Consider the following 22841-nt stretch of genomic DNA (forward strand, 5'->3'; position numbering starts at 1 on the left):
TTTCCATGTTATTCAATTTGCATTCCCCATTTTCGTAGTGTATCAGCTGCGAAAAAGACCGCCGCGTTAGCTGTTTGTTTTGATGTACTAAATGACTAATTGATTTTCAAGTCTAGAGGCGATATACTTGAAAGTTTCAAGCATAAACATTTTTATTAAACAGTAAATACAAAAATTTCAGTGCATTCCAGAATGCAATCGGAGGCGATAAATAAACTAATTCAGTGGTATAATTGCGTAGTGCTACGACAACAATGCGGTCATTATAAAGTTTATTATATTTCACTTCGACTTCGGACTTCATATGTTGAGGTAATGACAACTAACTTTGACAGTCACACTAGATAAGTTGTTCAGTTTCTCGCTCCCCGTTGATTGATTAGTTAATGAAATTTTTCGCATTGTGTGAAACTAATAATATCTTCGTAATGTTTATCTAAAAAGACGAACATTTGATGAACAAGAAACAACGACAATGGTATATTTATGTGACAAGTACAAAATCTCTGCTTCCTTTTGTTAGGACATAACCTAGCTTCTAAAGAAGATCTTTTTTTTTATTTTCAACATTTTTGGACAATGATTAACATTATACATATTTTCAAAATAAAGAAAATATTTTATTGTTATAGATTAATTTCGTACGTTACAAAAATTTAATTTACTCACTATAAAAATATGTGTATTTGACTAATCCAAAAATATTGGAAACAGAAAATGAATCTTACATTACATAACAGTAGCAATAGTAGCTACGTTAGCATTAACCCGGGATTATGCATAGGAGGGGCAAAATAATTTATTTCGACTGTGGGATTTTTTTTTTGTAATAACCGATTAACAATTGCCGGCTGGAATGACAAATGTAGGCTATCTATTTTTCAGTTCTACGTAAGTATCGTTCACAGGGTGAGCATTGTTCAAAATTTCATTGAAATTTACTGATTTTTCTGTTTCAAATTGGCGCTCATGAAAATGCAATCTCATTCAGAAATTCCGATCAACAATACTCAAACAAAACGATCCACTGATATTATCTGGAAGTGCGTGAGAGTCATTCGTGCGGCTGCCGCAACGTCATAAGTTTCGATTCGTTTCGTGTCGGTCTTTAATTGCTTATTTAAATGTAAGACCAAACTTTTGCGGTTTTGCGGTTGCCGCACATCGTGTGATTAGTGATTAGTTTCAACTTGAACGACTCATCGTTGGGAAAAGTATTCGATAATTACAGCATTATATTTCACCTCACGATCGTAAACAGAATTAAACCCGAACTATCAAATTCGCAGCAATATACACGCAGAAGAACAAAACAAGACATTTCACAGCAAGTCGCGATGAACAAAAAAAAATCTCCTCTTCTTTTAGCACCGAGCGTCTCAATCCAATCGATTTAATATCGGAATATCCACCATCAATCACGACAAGGACTTCCCCCTGACGGTTCGAGCTGCACTTCCTTACCGTCGTCGTCGTCGTCGTTGGACACGAAGGTGCGCAAATATGCGACCAGTTTCCCCCCTTTTGTCTGCAAAACAAAACAACGCAGATCTTGTCGTATTCGCCGTTCGATGACCGCCAGACCAAACCATTTTGCATGCATCATGTTGAAACAATAATAACAGCAACTTAATTCGCGCAATCCGCCATCGCCGGAAACTGGTCGGATGACAGCTCATCGATCGTGGGACATCGAAATGGCACACGATTCGGTTTGGTTGGTTTAGGTGGAGCTTATCTCAGCCTCTTATTCCGTCACCCGTAGTTAATAACTACATTAACGGGTGTCCTCGTGGAGACGTCGCCATCGTCGTCGTGTATTTTACATCGCCAAGGGGTTGGTTCCACTTTAGGTTGCTAACCGTCAGGCTAATTGATTCTAATGACAGTTCGTTCCGAGCAAATTGTCCTCACGCCGTTAATTTTAGCGGCGGAGGCTCATAATGGGCCGCACGTGCTGTCGATAGGTGTGAGATAACAACGAAAGTGAAAGGGTTCTGTGATGTAACAAGTGCCCACTGGCGCTGGATGAGCGTGACGTGCGTGTGGGAAACGTCATTTTGACGTTTGTTTCTATTGTTTTATTATCGTCAAAAAATTTAAGCTTATTTTTACACTATCCTAATATTGCACACGTTTTAATTCTTAGAGAATAGGAAATAAATACAGCACTTAGAGTCTTAGAGTCCACTTCGAATGTGAGAGAAGCATCCCTACGAGTATCCCTTCAAGTATCGATACGCCACGAATGCATCCATTCCGTAGACGAGCCCCACGATCGTTCCCATGTACTGAAAGATAACAAACAAACGGTTTAAAATATATCCAGCTTTTGACGGTCAGGAAGCTTACATAAACTGCCGTCATGGCGGGATAGGCGCTGTGTATTCCACCGGTATTTTTGAACAGAAGGAATTTGGGATACAGCCACACGTTGACCGCGAACCCCATGTAGGAGGATGCGCTGAGGTACATGAAGCACGATATTCCATTGTATACCACTTCCTGGAAGATGAAGATATTGTTGAAAACTATTTATGTGATAATGTTGCTTTCTGTAATGTAATTCCATTTCAAATCTATTGGATGCTTCTCCATTCCTTTAAAACAAACCGAATCAATACATGTTCCGAAGCAAATATTGTTTGTTGACTTTTATAGCTATAAAACTTCTACCACATTATTGCATTCCCATAAAACATAGCTCATATTAGAACCCGTGATAGGAGATGCATTTTTCAACTCTAAATCTATAGATTGACTGCATGCAGTATAATCCTAGATTAATTTTGACGTAAGACTACGTCTAACAGGAATATATGGTGGGTCAAATGAAAATTTAAACACGGAACATGTAGGAAAAAATGAAAGATTTTGAATACTTATTACTCGAGCATTTCTTAATAGATCAAAAAAAAAATGTTTGCATCATTTGAATAAAAAAAATAAAAAATACTTTTTTCTTGAGATAAACAATTGAATAAATGTGAAATGATAAGCATTGCCCAAGCGCACTTACTTCCACAATTTGATTGGCCCGATTTAGGCTCCTCAAATTGTACCGACCAAAAGGAGCAACCAGCGAAGCAACGGAAAACAGTTTCCCCAACACAGACTTCAGATCCATGCAGTCTGGGGAAATAGGCATTTCAAATGCATGCAAGCCGGAGGCACTCCTGTCCACAAAGGATACCGTTCAGAATCATATTTCGGACGCTTAAGGCATATGATGCAGAAAACAGATCTCAACTTTATGCACAGGTATTATTTGGTTGATATTTTTAGAAAATTAGTTCAATATGCTTTTAAGCTTTCTACTTTAGTACCTATTTGATTGAAAACATAAAAAAATCATCGAATAAAATGCTTTTCAAATGAAGCGAATAAGAATCAAACTTCGGACACTAAATCAAATTTCGGACAGATTGAATTCAAATATCGGACACTTTATTTTGTAATTTTTTGGGTGAAAATTACATTACACTTGATTATATTTTATGGTCAACTGCGAAACACTTACCAAGCAATCACAGTAAACTGTTGATGATCGATGATCGATGAATACGATGAGAACTGATGAAACACGGGAGAAATTTAAATACTTATGAACGGGTAAATTCTACGTGCTCACGGTAAGGAAACGTCAAACGCAAACGATGATGGGTAGTGTTGTAAGATTTCTGCCGATTACGTTATAATTCAAATGTAGTTCTCATGTAGAATGATAGTGGAACCAAGGGATTACTCTAAAAAAGCAATTGTGGTATTAATTTGATAGTTATATCATCAGTGCATTAAGCATTTCAAGATATTAGAACAAAGTATCCGAAATATGATTCAGAACGGTATATCCATACCGGAATGAATGTGTTTGGGTGCTCATACACTGTTTGACCGAAGCCAAATATTTGACTCTTTTTGACAGATAAAATTTGGTCAACGTGTACTGATCAAATATATTGTACACAAAACACGACAAGCAAATATTCAATTATTGGATGCCTAAAATATTTTTTCAGTCTGTTCTTCGAACCTGTCGGTACATTGTTAGGTTACCTTGAATATTTCAGTTGATTTTTTTCCATGTTCGGTGTTTGATATTGTTTACTACTGTTGAAAATTGAAGAGTGGCAAACAAAATAGTGTTTGTACAAATATCAAATCAAACTTTATCTGTCAAAAAATATCAAATATTTGAACTCCGGGCAAACAGTGTACGGCCACCTTTTCTCTAACACGAATTTCTTAACCAAGGAGCCTGGGGAAATCGGTTTTACGAAGTATTTCAATACGGGTATTTCAATAGGGACGCTGCAACCGATAGGGACAGCAAACGACGCCACATTTTTTTCCGCTCTCTTGACATGATAAGTCATGAGTAAACAGTTTTTTCATGCGTCGAAATACATTTTTGAATTACGAATTCAAAGCTATGCAATCCAATTACATATCATTTGCAAATATCCCCCCAACCCCTCTCAAAGTTTCCACATAATATGTGGATAGGAAGTCACATATCCCAATTAAATTTCAAATTTTCGTAAAAAAATTGTAGTTTTGTTCCTCATCGCAAATAATTCGACCCGTATTTTTAGATGGTTTTATCAAAGTGCCCATTTTCATTTTAGGATAGTTAAAATAATCAACTTTTACCCAAAAAAGAATTTTTCAAAAATTCGTAACCCTTGAAATGTTGGCCCGAATCGGATGGTCGATAAACCAAATTGAAACCAATGCGCTGTTTTTTCTGGAAAAAATTACACTTGAACAATTGTATTTCATTTTCGTAATCATTGATTGTATTTGTTTTTTATAGTTCACATGTTTCATGGTTTCTCTATACTCACTCATTTTGTTTTTGATGCTAAGAATCTGCATTGATCATGATCCTTGAAGGAAGTGTTTTTGTATTTCTAAAAATTCTCTCATCTTTCAAATCTTGAGAAGTGTAGATTTGTTGTAAAAACTTAAAAAAATAAATAAATTTTTTGAAATTGTTTTTTTTTGTTTTGGGGAATTTTATCAAAAAATAAAATCGAAACAAATTCAATTAATTGTGAAAACAATAATTAGTTTTTTTAATTGAAAAAATGTATGTACACGTAGTTTTGACGTAGGACTACGTCTAACCGGAAGATATAGGGGGTGAAATGGAAATCTAGGCACTGAACAAGTAGGAAAAAATGCAAGATTTGGAACGCTTATAACTCGAGCATTTCTCAATAGATCGCAAAGGTTTTCGCATCAATTGATAGGAAATATATCTACGCATCTGTCATAACGAATAACATTTCATTTTTCTTGAGATAAATAATTCAATAATTGTGAAATATCAAGCATTGTCAAAATGCACTATGTGCCCATTTTTGATTGGTCCATTTTGTGCTCCTCAAATCGTACCGGCCAAAACGGGCCAGAGCAGCAGCGAAATAGAATGAAGCACGATTGGAAAGGAAAAAGAAAAAAATGAACGAAACATTGGTCGCAGTCGAATTCGGCTTCTTTAAACTTAAGTTACTGAGCCTGCAAAAATAAACGAATTAATAAAAAAATTAAATAAAAAATTGGTCGCAGTCTCACACATGCGTAATTCTCTACCAGCCAGTCAGCTTAAAAATCCCCGCTCCGCTGCCGTAACGATCATTCTCATTCAAGCCGTACACCACATCGTTTCGCATCACAACACATCAACAAACCAACCCAAGAAGCCATGTCTGGACATGGTAAAGGAGGAAAATGAAGGGAAAGGCAAAATCCCGCTCGAACCGTGTTGATCTGGAGTTCCCCGCAAGGGAATCTAGGCCGAGCGCGTTAGTACCAGTGCACCAGTCCACCTAGCCGGCGTTATATAGTTTCGGCCGCCGATGTGATCGAGTTTGCTGGTAAAGCTGCTCGCGACGATAAGAAAACCCGCATTCGGAACAGAACACATTCGGTTCGGTGGACATCAAGATAACAGGCAGTTGCAGCGAGTGGCGAGTGGCAAACGCAATCGCAAAACGGCTTCAGGTAGCAGAAGAAAAAAGTTTGTTCTTTATACAAACTGCTTTGATGGCAAATCCAGAACAAGGCGGCATCGAGGGCGTTCGAAATGGTTTTTTTTTCAAAACCACGAGTACTAAGTTTTCTAAATTGGAACCATTCCATAAAACAAGGCGCTTTTCAGGGCCATTAAACCTCCCAAAAAAGAGTTTAGGAAATACAGTTCAATGCTTTCTAAAACAATATCCAAAATAATAATAAAACACAAATTGATTTTTTCATAATTTGTTTGCCAGGATATGATGAGTATGTGAATTTGGCAGTTGTTCTGAGCTTATTGATTTCCACCAATTCTTAAATTGCTTCTAGATTGAAAGTACAGTAATTTACACTTATCTCTACATTTAGCTAATTGGACGGACCTGTAATGCGACATATTTATTTGGACATTTTTGTAAACATAGAGTTCGGGGTCCAAATTATGATCCCACATTGAAAGTTGACACTGTACCACTGTCATCGCAAATGTTCAATTACAGGTTAAAATTACCTCCAATCCGATACTTAGTGGTGGTAATGCGACGTGCCATTGAATGTAATTTACTGTAAAATATGTCACAAGCTGGATGGGAAGAAATTTTCCAACTGTGAAAGCTGTGGCGAGTGGCAACAAATCGCTAAACAGCAAGGTTTAGCCGAACAAGATGGGGATATCGAGTGATAACAAAACAATAAACTCTTTAGATTGAAGATAATTTTGTGATCCTGAAAAGGACCCTTTTTGGCCTGCATGTGAACGAGCGAACAAATCGTAATGAATGTATTTTTTTGCCATCGCTCCCTTTTAACGCTCATTCGTTCGTCTCGTTGGACTCGCCCCTCTGGCTGAGTCTGCCGATTTGTCTCTATCCTGTGAGTGTGTACCGCTAGAGTATAAAACACGCGGACCCCAAAAAATATCTTATTTTCTTTCAAACCGTAAACCCGTGTGGTTGTACGGCATCGGCATCGTGGACGTAACAAAGGAGGACAAGTTAAGGGAAAGGCAAAGTCTCACTCGAACCGTGCAGGTCTCCAGTTCCCTGTTGGTCGCATTCACTGATTGCTCCGCAAGGGTAACTAGGCCGAACGGATTGGTGCCGGAGCACCAGTATACTTAACAGCGATTATAGAGTTTTGACCGTCGGAGTGCTCGAGTTGGCTTGCAAAGCTGCTCACGACAATCAGAAAACCCGCATCAAGAACAGAGCAGCTTCGGTTCGGCGCTCATCAAGGCAACAATTAGTTTCAGTGAGTGGCAAAGTGTTTCTCCGGCACGTCGCATTAAATGTAATTTACTGCACAACATGTCACAAGCTGGATGGGAAGAAATTTTCCAACTGTGAAAGCTGTGGCGAGTGGCAAACGCAATAGCTAAACAGGAAGGTTTAACCGAACAAGATGGGAATATCGAGTGATAACAAAAACACAACACCAAAGGTTCTTTTCAGAACTATCAACATATTCATAAAGAGTAAACAGTAAACTAATCCATTTTTCAGGTAGATAGGTAGGTATTCACGTAGGAGAATAAAATAAAACAATATATTTAAAATATATATTTAACAAAAGCTGTCCCCTTTGTATAGTCCTACGTCACTCCGGTTATGTCCCCGACATTACCCACCAGTCTTTTTTTACTTAGAAATACAATCATTGAATTTTTGAAACATCGAAAGTTTCTTTCTAAATCCGCGAATTTTTAAATTTTTTTGTGGATTTCTTTGAGTTTTATGAATTTGTCGAACTTTTTAGATTTGGTGTGTGTATAAATTCTCTCAAGTTCTTTGGTTTTTTAATTTTTTTATTTACTTAAAAAAATCATTGAATTGTTGAAACATCGAAGGTTTCTTTCTAAATCCGCGAATTTTTAAATTTTTTTGTGGATTTCTTTGAGTTTTACGAATTTGTCGAACTTTTTAGATTTGGTGTGTGTATAAATTCTCTCAAGTTCTTTGGTTTTTTAATTTTTTTATTTACTTAAAAAAATCATTGAATTGTTGAAACATCGAAGGTTTCTTTCTAAATCCGCGAATTTTTAAATTTTTTTGTGGATTTCTTTGAGTTTTATGAATTTGTCGAACTTTTTAGATTTTGTGTGTGTATACATTCTCTCAAGTTCTCTGGTTTTTTAATTTTTTCATTTACTTAAAAAAACCCGTAAAGAAAAAGTAAGTTCCAGAAGTTTTGAATTTTCCAAAATTTTTAATTGGGAAATTGAAAAAAGTAAAAACTTTTTTTCTAATTCTCAATTTGTTTCTTCTTCAATTTTTTGTATCTTGTTGTTTTTTTCTTTGATTTTATGTACACATTGTTTTTTACTTAAAAATACAATCATTGAATTTTTGAAACATCGAAGCTTTTTTTCTAATTCTGCGAGTTTCTAATTTTTTTTGTAAACTTCTTTGAGTTTTATGAATTTGTCGAACTTTTTAGATTTTTTGTATGTTTCAATTCTCTCAAGTTCTTTGGTTTTTTATTTTTTTTTGTTTACTAAAAAAACTATAAAAAAGGTAAGTTCCAGGAGTTTTGAATTTTCCAAAATTTTGAACTGGGAAATCGAATAAAGTAAAAACATTTTTTTTGAATTCGCAATTTGTTTCTTCTTCAATTTTTTGGAACTTGTTGTTTTTTTTTATTTTATGTACACGTTGTTTTTTACTTAAAAATACAATCATTGAATTTTTGAAAAATCGAAGGTTTTTTCTAATTCTGCGATTTTTTCAAATTTTTTTGTGGACTTCTTTGAGTTTTATGAATTTGTCGAACTTTTTAGATTTTTGGTATGTTTAAATTCTCTCAAGTTCTTTGGTTTTTTATTTTTTTTGTTCTTGTTGCCCCTCTAACCTCGAGTAAACCACGAGTAATCGGTCGAAACCTACTAAACATAGATTTAAGTTGAAATTCTGTAAAAACAAATCATGAATTAGTGGCTCCGCAAAGCACATGCGATTGAGCCTTACAAATAAATGAATTGGAAAAATAAATAAATTTTTTTTGTTCACTAAAAAGACTGTAAAAAAGTAATTTCCTGATGTTTTGAATTTTCGAAAATATTTAATTGGGAAATCGAAAAAAGTAAAACATTTTTTTTTAAATCTCAATTTGTTTCTTCTTCAATTTTTTGGACTTTGTTGTTTTTTTTCAATTTGTTATTTTTTTAAACTCATTCTTCTTTTTATTTTCGTTTATTTTAGATCAACGAATTCTTAATTATTTTTTTTGTTCTTAGATTTCTTTCAATTAACTGGACTGTTTTTGAATTCTTTGAGTTTTTTTAGTTTTTGATTACATTCAATTCAACTTCGATTTTTTATGGAAAAAATATTCGTTTACAAATTTGATGCTTGATGATGCGTGATTTTTTATTTTCTTTTTACTACTTCATTTATTTGTTTTTTTTTTAAATCAAAAATATGAAAATTAGGATTTTTTGGTTACTTTGAATTATGTTTTTAATTTTTTAAATTCTTAAAAATGTAGAGATTTTTGAAATTTTTATTAAAATTTAAAAAAATCAATAATTTTTCATTATTAAAAATTCAAAAAAAAAATTAAATTTCATAATCTATCATTTTATATGTTTTGGAATATTTTTATTAGTTTGAGATTTTCTTTGCATTCCTAAAATTATTTACATTTTATGAATTTTGAGTAGCTTTTTTTTTTCAATTTCTAAGTACTTATTTTCAAAGTTTTTGTTTATTTTATTCTGTTGATTTTTAAAATATTTTTGACCATTTGAAATTTTCATTATAGTTCTAATTGTTTCATAATTGAATCTATCTTTTAAGAGTTGAAGGTTTTACATTTTAGATTTTTAGATTCTATTTTAGAAAATAGATTTTTAGAAATTCTAATTTAGATTAGAATTGTTAAATTTTTTTTCTTTATCTGTGATTTTGATTTTTTTTAATGTCTGTTTCCAATTTCTAACTTTAATTTTTGAAAATTTTGAATTTGTAGATCATTGTTTATTTTTGTTTTTAAGACTTTTTAATTTTTGTCATTTTTTCAAACTTTATAATTTTGTAGAATCTATTTCATAGTTTTTTTGGTTTAAATTTTTCAAATTTTTAATTTTTTATTGTTTGGATTTTTTGAGTTGTTGAATTGAATTTTCAATATCGAAATGAAAAAAAAAGCCAGAAAATACGAAGTTTCGAAAATTCGTAAAAAATCGATGTTCCACAAACTTTGTCAAAAATAGTTTTAACATCTTGTACCCCTTTTTTTAACTTTTCTACATGACTTCTATTTTATATGAAAAAAAATTTAAAAAAAATTAAAAATATGTATTTTAGATATTGCAAATTTATTTTTTTTTAAATAAAAAATTGCTAAATTTTTTATTCAGTGTATATTTTTTTCACGTTTGGCATCAATACTCTATAACTCTTTCTAAGACACTATTTCGGTAGGGCTCATAGTTTTTGAGATATAAATTATCAAAGATTTGTCTTGCTAAAATCGAAACGTCCTTTTCAAAAGCTACATTCCCAAGTGCTGTGGAAAACTCATATTTCCTCCAACCCGAACGGAATACAAACTTTCATTCGAATAAAAAAATTCTCATGTTTTGTCATTTGTCGATTTCATTTGGAATTGCTCATAACCCTAAAATGGGAATTTGCACTCTAATATAAAAATAAAAAGTACGGGTCTCTAATATTTTGCGATAAAAAACAAAACTAGAGGTTACAGGAGAAACGGAAAATAATTGCACAATATAAGTGTTGGTCCCAGCTTCCGGATATTTTTTATGTTATAAATTTTAAAATATTTCATTATAAAATATTTTGTCTATTTTCTTACCTTGTAACTGTCAGTTCCAGAGATTAGCGCTCTCCTAACTATAAGCTCAGTGTCGGTCAATAGGGACTGACGTGGGGCTCAACGTGTTAAATATCTTCTAAACAGAAGCTTTAACGAAGTTTACTTCGTTTTGCTTCGTTGTTTGAAAAAAAACCACGTGGATCATATTCCATCATCGGAATACATTTTTTCTTGAAGTAGTACAAAAAAAGTATCAAAAGATGATCTTCGAAAAAACAAATTCCTGCAATTTCCCCATCCTGCAAATTAGAGAAAAATGTTGGCTATGACTTTGAGTGTCTTATTTTGACGTGGGACTACGTCTAACCGGAATATATGGAGGGTAAAATGAAAACCTAAACACAGAACATGCAGGAGAAAATGAAAGATGTCGAATGCTTATAGCTCGAACATTTCGTACTGGATAGGAGAGATGTTTGCATCACTTGATAGGGAATATTTCTACGCATCTGTCGCAACTAACAAAATGTTGTTTTTCATTAGATAAACAATTGAATAACTGTAAAATATTAGGCGTTATCTAAACGCCCTAACTGCATCGTTTTGATTGGCCCGATTTACGGTTTCCCTAACACAGCCATCAAAACCAAGCAGCCTTGGGGAAATCGGCATTGCAAATACATGAAAGTAGGGGGACTTTTGTTCTCATCGAAAAATGTTCCCTAACACAGACTTTAAAACCAAGCAGCGAAATCGGCATTGCAAACACACGAAAGAGCCTAGAGACGAATGAACTGAAAAGTTTAAACCCTCTTAAAGCCAAAAAGAAGAAGAAGAACACACGAAAGTAGGGGGAGCTTTTGTTCCCACCGAAATGTGTTCCCTAATAGAGATTTCTAAACCAAGGTGCCTGTCGAAATCGGTATTTCAAATTCATGCAAGTCGGGGGTATTTTTGTTCCGACTGGAATGTGTTTCCCTAACACAGACTTCAAATCCATGGAGCGTGGGGAAATCGGCATTGCGAATTCGTACAAATCGGGGGTATTTTTGTTCCGATTGTAATGTGTTTCCCTAACTCAGACTTCAAAACCGAGGTTTCTGGGGAAATCGGCTCTGCAAATAAATGCAAACTGCGAGTACTTTTGTCCTCGCTTGCCTTTGTGCAGAGTGGAATATGTCTGTCCTAACATGATCTTCTAAACTTAGGAACCTGGGAAAATCGTGCAGACACTAGAAGCGAATGAACTTCCCAGTTTCAAGCAAATTCGAGATTCGAGAAGTATGTACACTTTTGGGATGTAAACTTCAGAGGGAAATGTAAAATAAAATAATGGTTTGATATTTTTTTTTTGTCTTTATTGGAAAGATTTTCAGCCTTAGGCTGGTTCATCAAACGTTTGATAATTCTTCCGTACATATATTTTGTTCTAGTCATCATACCAAACGTAAAAGGTCCGTCATTAAATTTACTTGTAACGAAGAACAATCAATCACAATAAATGAATTGACTTTACATGGCATTTGTTCATTTTTTTCACTCACAGAGCAAATATATTGAACTCAATTGAATTTGGAAACTGTTTCATTCAATCAAGAATTTAATCAATACAAACGAATGATTGCTAAGCTAAGGTAGTTCCACGTCAACCTTGCGTTTATATCATAGATATAACCCACTCATTTTTTTTTCATATTTGATTATCTAATTTCTCAGTGTATATTATCTCCATAAAGGCGCACTCATTACTTGAAACTTGTCGTTTTCTATACAATCAGAACCAGTAGTCTCTGGGTTACAATTTTTCAAAACAAAGTTCATGCTAAAATACATGCGTCTTTTTGAAAAATTACTTTTGGTTCAAAAAATATTCACACCTCGGATCTCTAATGCAATTTTGTATGCAACGTTTTGTTCAAATTAAAAAAAGACGATCAAAATTTCGCAGGTCATTGTGGCTGGGAATGCTCTTCTACTAGAACCTGAAAAAGCTTGATTGAGATAAGTGGATTTCTGTAGCATGGTGACTTCCATGACTGTGTGATTTGGAGCGTTAATGCTGAACACGCGAATCGCTAAACAAGCTTTATGTTTTTTTAATTCCCATAACTTGTGCTCATACAATCATGGCGTGTTATTCGGGAAGGCAATTCTACAAAATATTGGCAAAAACACCTTTAATTCTATGTTGAGAAATGAAGGTTCACAGGAAAGTTAGTGACATCGCAGGAGATAATTTATTTGGGCAGTAAAATCCATAAAGGGTGTGTCACATCAAATTGCATCACGGAAAAAACGCTATAGAAATTCGCCCAGTAGACCGATCCTTTTGAAAATTTTAGACAGTAAAATAAAAACTATTAAACAACTTTTGGCATTTTCTTTTTATTCATACTTCGAGCCCAAGCCCGTATGCTCGCACCTTCCACTTTACCCCGTCCATAAGGTTCTGTACAACGTCAGGTTGTAGTTTTTTTTGAACAGAAATCCATTTTCTCTTGAAGTCCGCCTCCGATTTGACAACTTTTGGGTTCTTCCGGAGGGCCTGCTTCATAATCGCCCAATATTTCTCTATTGGGCGAAGCTCCGGCGCGTTGGGCGGGTTCATTTCCTTTGGCACGAAGGTGACCCCGTTGGCTTCGTACCACTCCAACACGTCCTTTGAATAGTGGCACGAAGCGAGATCCGGCCAGAAGATGGTCGGGCCCTCGTGCTGCTTCAATAGTGGTAGTAGGCACTCCTTAAGGTAAACCTGCCCGTTTACCGTGTCGGTCATCACGAAGGGGGCGCTCCGCTTTCCGCAAGAGCAGATCGCTTGCCACACCATGTACTTTTTGGCAAACTTGGATAGTTTCTGCTTGCGAATCTCCTCCGGAACGCTGAATTTGTCCTCTGCGGAGAAGAACAACAGGCCCGGCAGCTGACGAAATTCCGCTTTGACGTAGGTTTCGTCGTCCATTACCAGGCAATGCGGCTTCGTCAGCATTTCGGTGTACAGCTTCCGGGCTCGCGTCTTCCCCACCATGTTTTGTCTTTCTTGGCGGTTAGGAGCCTTCTGAACCTTGTATGTACGCAGGCCCTCCCGCTGCTTGGTCCGCTGAACGAATGAACTTGACAAATTCAGCTTATTGGCGACATCCCGGACCGAACTTCTCGGATCACGTCTAAACTGCTTAACTACGCGCTTGTGATCTTTTTCACTGACGGAGCATCCATTTTTGCCGTTCTTCATCTTCCGGTCGATGGTTAGGTTCTCGAAGTATCGTTTTAGTACTCTGCTGACCGTGGATTGGACGATTCCCAGCATCTTACCGATGTCCCGATGTGACAACTCCGGATTTTCGAAATGAGTGCACAGGATTAATTCACGACGCTCTTTTTCGTTCGACGACATTTTTCCAAATTTACGAAAAATTGACAGTGAAGCATGGCCAACGTGATCTATACACTCTTATCTGATTATAAGCGAAAGCTGAAGATATAATTCCTAAAAATTAAATTTCTACAGCGTTTTTTCCGTGACACACCCTTTATAAGAATTCAAAGCATGATGATAACTCAGTGATAATTAACACTAGAACTACCAAACAGTTAAAATGACCAGTTATATGATTTGTTCGCAAGATTTTGTATTGAAATTTATTTTTATATTTTTTAATGATGTTATGACTTTTTCTAAATTCATGTATTGATCAATATAATAAATGTTTTTGGTCTCTCACTTCCAATTTTTCTGATAAACATATGTGGTATACCTATTTCTACCGACCGGTCAAAATTACCGGTCGTGACTTTTAATATTTCTAATTCCAAAATTGCTTGGAAACAACGTCAATCTGCCACTACGGTGCCAGCCAATCAAAATTTCCGGAACAATTACTGCTTCTAAACCACAAAATTTGGGAAATTTTTAGAATTTTGTGATATATTGTGATGCAATTTTATTTTCTCATTGACAGTTGTTGTATACGGTAGAAATAGGTGATGTTGAAATTAGTGCAGTTGAAATACTCACAAAATAGTGGGCAATTGGGTTGAAAGAAAAAAAAACAGTTATAGTAGTTTGCAGTATAAGTAAGTTGTGTATATTTGTAATATATTGGAGGAAAAAATAAAAATATTCTAAATATATATTTTGACGTGGGACTACGTCTAACCGGAGTATATGGGGGTAAAATGGAAACCTAAACACAGAACATGCAGGAAAAAATTAAAGATTCCGAATGCTTATAACACGTACATTTCTTACTGGATCGGAAAGATGTTTACATCAATTGATAGGGAATATTTCTACGCTTCTATCGCAATTAATAAAATGTTATTTTTTATTCGAGAAACAATTGAATAACTGTAAAATGTTAAGCGTTATCAAAACGCCCTACCTGCCTTGTTTTGATTGACCCGATTTACGGTTTCCCCAACACAGCCATCAAAACCAAGCAGACTTGGGGAAATCTGCATTACAAGTACATGAAAGTTGGGGGTATTTTTGTTCCGACTGAAATGTATTTTCCTAACACAGACTTCAAATCCATGGAGCGTAGGGAAACTGGAATTGCAAATACATTTAAGTAGTGATCCCCGATTTTTGAAATTAGTCGTTCATTAGCTAATCGAATACTTTTCAGCAGTTTGTTGTTCGATACGATTAATTGCCCCAAATAATCGATTAATCGTTACACTGAGAGAAATAATTAGTTATACTAATATTCCTCATTTGCTAGAAAGCCATCTGGAATCAAAAAAGTGTTCATTCTGCCTGAAAACTAATCATTATCTTCTACGCTCCCCTAAACTGGTTAACGAATCTCAATTCGCGGGATTGAGCTTCTTTTACGAGTTTAGGGGAGCGTTGAAGATAATGATTGAATTTCAGGATAAATCTGCAGCGACCGTACGTTTTTTTTTCTCTGGGTTTGGTTCGATGAATCGATGTAAATTATTTGTTCGCATCGATTATTAGTTGCGCAGTATTCCGACTAAAATGTGTTTCCCCAATACAGACATCAAAACCAAGGTGCCTGGGGAAATTGGCATTGCAAATTCATGAAAATCGGGGGCATTTTTGTTCCGACTGAAATGTGTTTGCCTAACAAAGACTTCAAAACAAAGATGCCATCATACCAAACGTAAAAGGATGACAGTCCTAAATTTACTTGTAATGAAGAACACAATATATCACATTGCATTAATTGACCTTACATGGCATCATACAAACTTTTTACTCACAAAGCAAATATATTAAGTTCAATTGAACTCGGAAATTGTTTCATTCAATCAAAAATTTAATCAATAATAACATATGATTGCTAACCTAAGGTAGTCCCACGTCAACCTTGCGGTTATATCTTAGATATAACCCATCATTTATTTTTTATCTAGTTATAAAACTCAACCCAAAGATGCAAAAATGTTTTAGAGGACGTAGCAGATTCGAGAGAAGACTTTGCCGATATCAATCAAGATGTTTATGAAATTAAATTCTGAAATTTGACCAGTATCTGACACATAGATGATCAAATCATTAGAAAAAATGTTTGTTTCCTCAAAGAGCAATAGTGAAGAGAATCAATTTACGTAGACTAAGAAGAATGTTGATACTGTCGTCATCTTTGGATGAGAATGACCGTCAACATGACTATAATTTCTCCTGATGGAACTACCTGCACAAAAAGCTGAATGCACTCCAGGAAGGATATAAATAAACAGCATTTTCAAAGCAATAATCGGAGGGGTAGAGTGTGTGTGTGTGTATATGTGAAAATACGTAAGTATATGTGTGAATATCATCACTCCTTACGATCGTCATACCCACAAACGCATGAGAACGGAAGTTACGAATCGTTCGTTTGAAGGGTACGCATAGCATTTTGTAATTTTGGTACAGTGTGCGATGAAGTGTTGCTCTAATTTACTCCAAACATCGATCGAAAGAAAAGCTAGAAAAAACGACTAAACATATCAATATGAAATTTTCACAGGAGTTGAGGGGGGATACACTATGCTAAAAATTTACCTGCTAACAATATTTGCAAAATTACAGAAGATTTTATAAAACAGTATAAAAACGTAATTTTGACACTTTTTCAAAATTGATTCAAAAAACTCAAATTTTTTTTTTTCGTCAAAGCAACAAATTAACTCTATACAGAATTTATTGGAGTTTTCAAAACCACCTCTTCATTTGCGATGCGACAATTATTTATTGAATTATTTATCATCAAAGATAAGGGGTTACTTTTCATTCAAACAAAAATATCTTTGCATATAAAAGTCCTATATGAATGTTATAGGAATCAACTGAAAACTGTTTGATTGGATTTGTTAATGAGTTGGTTAGCAAAACATTGTGTTAGCCTACAAAAAGTTTAAAAAAACAAAAAGCAATCGATTTTTTTATTACTTCCTGATATTTTTGTCCACTACATCTACATACACCCAAATGAAAATAGGTTCATAACATATTCCAAAACAAGAGCTTCCAAGTTTGAGCTTCAAAATGATATGCATCCCATCTTCATACGTTGATTTTTCAAGAAGTTACAGTATTTCAAAAATCACTTTGCACTTTGCACTTTGTTTCTCTAACTTTTTTGTCTTTTATGTCTAAATAAAAATACTATATTTTATGCAAATAGATGGATTTATCATGTACTTGCAATATTAGAATGAAATATATTTTATTCTCTGTCATTTTTTTTCAATATTTATATTTTGATAACTAAACATCATACCGGTCAAAATGACCGGTTTGGTAGAAATAGGTATATAACAAATGTCGTTATTTCTAGTGTTAAAATACTTTTTGTCAAAACAGCGAGGCTGCAACTGAAACAGGTTCTAAAGCGATAGAATGGAGCTGACTGGGTTCCTATCTCCAAGTTATTCCTCTTAGTTTCAAACGATGAGATACAGTTATTTGTGGAAATGTATAAAAGTTAAAACAAATAGGTACAATGAACCATCGTTCTCCCTTCTTCTTCTTCTTCTTTTTTTGTTTTTGACATTAAAGTTTGCAGTTCATTCGCCTCTAATCGTTCGCTCCCAGACATTTCCCAAATCATCCATAAATCAATTATTCTGCAACACTTACGAAAATCGACTGCCGCACCAGATGGAACGTCCGCGAGGAGATGGCATAGCAAATGAGCAGGATCGTCGTCGTCGACAGACAGGCCGAAACCGTCGTGAGGAATCCATGGAACGCCTCGCCGATATCCTTCGCCGAGTCCATCCCAAACTGAACGAGCAGCGTTTGGCAGAACGAGCCGAGGATGATTTCGAAGATTTTCATGATCCCATTCTTGGACATGAAAAACTCCAGATTCAAACACGTACAAACCCGACAGCAACCGATCCGGAGGCCCCGGTTCCGGGGCTCGTTGAAATGTCCTCCACCACCGCGTGCTCCAGCGGAAGAAACCGGCATTCGTATTACGGTTGGGGGCATTTTTCCCGTTGTCGTCGTCTGCGACAACAACAGCGGTTTGTATTTTTAGAACGCGTCGACTTTTTTTTTTTGCTTCTGCTGTTTCACTGCTTTCACTTTCACGATCACGATCACTGTCTATCGCCAAGAACTACCGGTGGACCTCCTCACGATTCGAGTGTTTTCGTCAGACTGTCGCATTTTCCTCTGGCATAAGACGAAGGCGCACCCCAGGAGAGCAAAAAGATCACCTACATTTTCGTGTGTTTTCCTATTCCCTCGTGGTGTGTCTTCCAAACGAGAGGTTTGCCGACTGCAAGTTCAACGCACTCTTCGAGTGCGCAGACAATGGTGATCCTCCGCCCCTCGTTCACTCAACGTGAAATAACGTGAAAAATTTAAATGGACCGACAGCAATTTCCTTCCAGCGAGACATTCCACGCGCATCTTAAAATATCACCCGTAAATGCATCAATTCTAGCACTTTTTATCTTCTCGAAGAGCAAGGATCTTATAATCACGGTCTAGGCGTGATGCATGCTACGGGACCACATGGTGGCGCACATCATAACCGCGTGTGCGTGTGTGTATGTAACGTGCGCACGACGGATCATCTTCACTGCAGTAATATACGCACGGTTTGGCGCTCGTCATTAACGCAGCGCAGTAGGCCGGCTTCACGGTTGATTTCCTCCCTCCGCTGTCACCGTGTTTATGTTTATCAGTCTGCAGGGAGTCTAACCATTTTGTGAGCATATGTTTGCCACACATTTAGGAGATACGAAGTTCACGCGCTTCCTGGAGGTCATGGACTGCTTCGGCTTTTCTTTTGTTTTGGTTTGGATTTTTAACACCCGTCTTACCTCATCCCGCTTCTTGACGATCGTTGATATATGTTTTTAATGTGTTGATGTTTATTTCCTGTTGCCGTGTACTTCATTTGATAGTTGTCAAACTCATTCAATCACGGTGTGGCATCCGTTACAAATAGATAAAATGAAATTGAATGTGTTATGATTTTAGATAGTTATGTATTTAACATTCTTAACTGTGTGATAATTAGAATCATTTTCAAAAATATAGAGGAAAGAAAAATGCAACACAGTAATGCGGGAATATTTTTGACACTATAGTTTTTCATTGCTCACTAACTTAAAACTTTTGAACTTATATTATAATATTATAATTCCATCATTCTATTAAAATAGCTCGTTTTGCCTAACCCGTTTTACATATCCGACATACAGTCAACCGCAAAATTGAGTGTACAAATGCTACTTGACGATACTTTCCATTTATTTGGTATAAAATATTTCGGATACATTGATTCTTTTGATGCATATTAATTATTCACATATTTAACTAGCTGTACATGCAATAAAATTCCGTGAAAGTTTTCTGCTAATTGTTTATTCCTAAAAACTAGAAGTGGCTTATATATTTTTTATAACCGCAAGGTGGACGTAGGACTAACGTTTACTCAGCAATCAATAAGTAACAAGCATATAAATCATAGACGTTTCATCTTTCGAATAAAGTGATCATCATACCACTTCGTTTAGCCGGAAAAGAATTATTCACGTTCAAAGGGGGAATCCATTCCTCCTCGGTAATACCCAGCGCAAATAATACCCACTCCCCAAGCCCCGACAAATGGAATCATGGTTGATCCGGAGCAGAATTATTAACGCTTGAGAAGAAATGGTTTCCTCCGCGGAATTACACAGCGAAAATAAGACCGCCTTCCCAACAATTCCTACTTCCCAATAACGATGATCGATTGCAGCATTCGTAAAGAAATAATTTTATAACTCTGCTTTTATAAATGTGATTTCTTCGATATGTAATATAATATCCACTTCTTCTTCTTTCTTTGTTTTTAAGAGGCTTTAAACTTCGCAGTTCATTCGCCTCTAAAAATATCCACTTTGATTATATCCACTACACCGTATCATACCATATCAAATCCATAGTCAATCCGAGTACAATAGTACTCGCTGCTTGCATCTAATTTTCTATTGATTGATTGATTCTTTGTTTTAAGAGGCTTTAAACTTTGCAGTTCATTCGCCTCTAAGACTTTTTTTTTATGCCAAAAAAATATTTCCCCTGGTTCCATGGTTTTGAAATCTGGGTTAGGGAAACATTCCGATTTGCAGAAACGCAAACGAGTACAAAAGTACCCACTTCTTGCATCTAATTCGCTATGCCGATTTCCCCTGGTTCCATGGTTTTGAAGCAGGGAAACATTCCGATTTCCAGGAACGCAAGCGAGTACAAAAGTACCCGCAGCTTGAATCTGTTTTGCAATGTTGATTTCCCTCAGGCTCCATGGCTTTGAAGTCTGTGTTAGGAAAACATTCCAATTTGCAGAAACGCAAACGAATACAAAAGTACTCGCTGCTTGCATCTAATTTGCTAGGCCAATTTCCCCTGGCTCCATGGTTTTGAGGTCTGTGTTAGGGAAACATTCCGATTTCCAGATACGCAAGCGAGTACAGAAGTATCCACTGCTTACTAGAGATGGGCAAACCGTTCATGAACTGTTCAAAAGAACTAGTTCACCAAAAAGAGTGAACGAACGGTCGTTCTTTTTCACTGGGCAACAGTTCACATGAACTGCTTAATCAGTTCAGAACGAACTGTGTACGAAGACCGCTGGCGGAACTGTGCATACAGTTCAGAACAAACTGTGTGTGGTGATCGGTGTATAAGAGGGAGGCGAGCGAACGAGTGATAGCTGAATGCTGCTGCAACAGTCATCCAATTAACGAATGGAAACAAACGATAGACCCATGAAATAACAAAGATAAGATGTCGGTGTTGTCGTTTCCGTAATAAAACGTAATATTTCAGGATACGGTGGTTCTTAAATTAAATCGTTCGATTATTTATCAAAAAAGTTTGAATTTCATATTTTTAAGTTGAGGGATTTCAGTGAGATATGCAAATCTACCTCACCAAAAAAAACACTGAAAGTGAAGCGATTCAAACAGTCTTTTTCAACAGCAAATAAAAATTTTCGTCGCTGAAATGAAATGTTTTTTTTTTTTTTTTTTTATCTTCGCTTATTTTTCGTCGGCCTATTTCCGCCACTTTAGTGCCAATCACCGACATCAGGGAGGCGACTCCACCTGTTCCTACCTATCAGACTCAACAACTCATGAGCCGGGCCAACTTCTTTTACTTCCGCTCCGAAGGAAGACGTAACCAGAGATTTTTCGCCTCAGAAAATCCCAACGACGCCAGCTGGGATTGAACCCAGGCCGATCGGATTGTGAGGCTGTTACGCTAACCATACAACCACTGGCGCCGTCATGAAATGTTTTTATATTATATCATATTGTGCTCGATAATTTCGAGAAAGTCGTTCGCGTTTTGGTACAGTTTTGCTATAGCAGCTATTGTAAAACATCGCAAGAAAAGCAACGCAATGCTAGTTTGTACTGAAAAGACTGAATCATGGCTCACACTAAATCAAAATTTAAAAATCATAGTTTGATTTTCTATTCTGCTAAGATATTTTCAACAGAATTCGGACATTCGCTAACAAACAGCATTTTATGAATGAACAGAACAGTCCTACACAACATCTAACATTTTTTATACTTGCTTTGGCATATCCCTCTAATGTACGAAAGAGTGAGTGAATTGCTCAAAAGAACTAGTTCACTTAAGTGAACGGCTGGTCACTGAACGGTTCATCAAAGTGAACCGTTTTGCCCATCTCTACTGCTTACATCTATTTTGCAATGCCGATTTCCCCTGGCTCCATGGTTTTGAAGTCTGTGTTAGGGAAACATTCATCCATTCCAGCGATCGTACCTCAATCGTTGCGCAATTATAACTGAGTGGATTTCCGAGCGGCACTCGCTTACATACCGATTGGTATGATTTCAATAGCCTGTTTTGAAGGTAATTTTAGGGCTATTGAAACAAATTTTTGGATCAAAAAGTAACAAGCATATAACACGTAGACATTTTATCTGTCGAATGAATTGTTTATAATACTATTTCGTTCAGTTGTTTAGGAGCTATTAACGCTCAAAATCTCGTTCTCCGGCGTAACGCTTTCGTTTTCGAAAGTTTGAACTTACAAACCAGTATAGAAATGAAAGACGTAGTCCTACGTCAAAATTGAAAACAATCTCTGCTCTAGGCATCGCGAAATTGAGTGTACACCTTAAATTTCTCCGAATTAGCCTTGTAAGTAAAATCTTTGCGAATTAGCGTACTTTTTTTCGTCAGTGACTGGTGTCAACACTTAATCACTGCTTGGGCAGTGTTGGTTCTTGTTGGTTTATTGATGTTTGGAAAAGTTTATTATCAAAATGGCAAGTTAGAGGAAAGGAATAGATATTGTTACGCGTACAATGATAAGTAGTGTGAATTGTCATGGAAAGACATTGCACGAAATAGCAGCTATACTCGGAAGAACCCACTATTCAGCAAAGAAAATCATAAACAAGCGGAAATACGAAGGAACCATGGAAAATCTACCGGCTAGAAGACACAAACGTATTCCATCTTCTGATAATGAATGAGTAATTGTGCGAACATTTCGAAAGAACCCTAAAACAAACATTCCTACATTGACTACCGAAGTAGCCGGCAT

The 22841-nt window shown here is 35.9% G+C and overlaps 1 protein-coding gene across 1 annotated transcript; it reads right to left on the reverse strand.

Annotated features, from left to right (window-relative positions):
- Positions 1–2051: 2051 nt before the first annotated feature.
- On the reverse strand, positions 2052–18441 carry LOC129761998 (protein singles bar). Its single transcript, XM_055759918.1, has 3 exons — positions 17891–18441; positions 2353–2505; positions 2052–2291 (listed from the first exon to the last, which is right to left on the reverse strand). Exons 1-3 carry the CDS (start codon positions 18245–18247, stop codon positions 2214–2216), a joined length of 588 nt encoding a protein of 195 aa, XP_055615893.1. The 5' UTR covers positions 18248–18441; the 3' UTR covers positions 2052–2213.
- Between the last annotated feature and the right edge of the window lie 4400 nt (positions 18442–22841).

This window comes from Toxorhynchites rutilus, chromosome 1 (genome assembly GCF_029784135.1).
Source record: "Toxorhynchites rutilus septentrionalis strain SRP chromosome 1, ASM2978413v1, whole genome shotgun sequence".
Taxonomy (NCBI): Eukaryota; Metazoa; Arthropoda; class Insecta; order Diptera; family Culicidae; genus Toxorhynchites; species Toxorhynchites rutilus.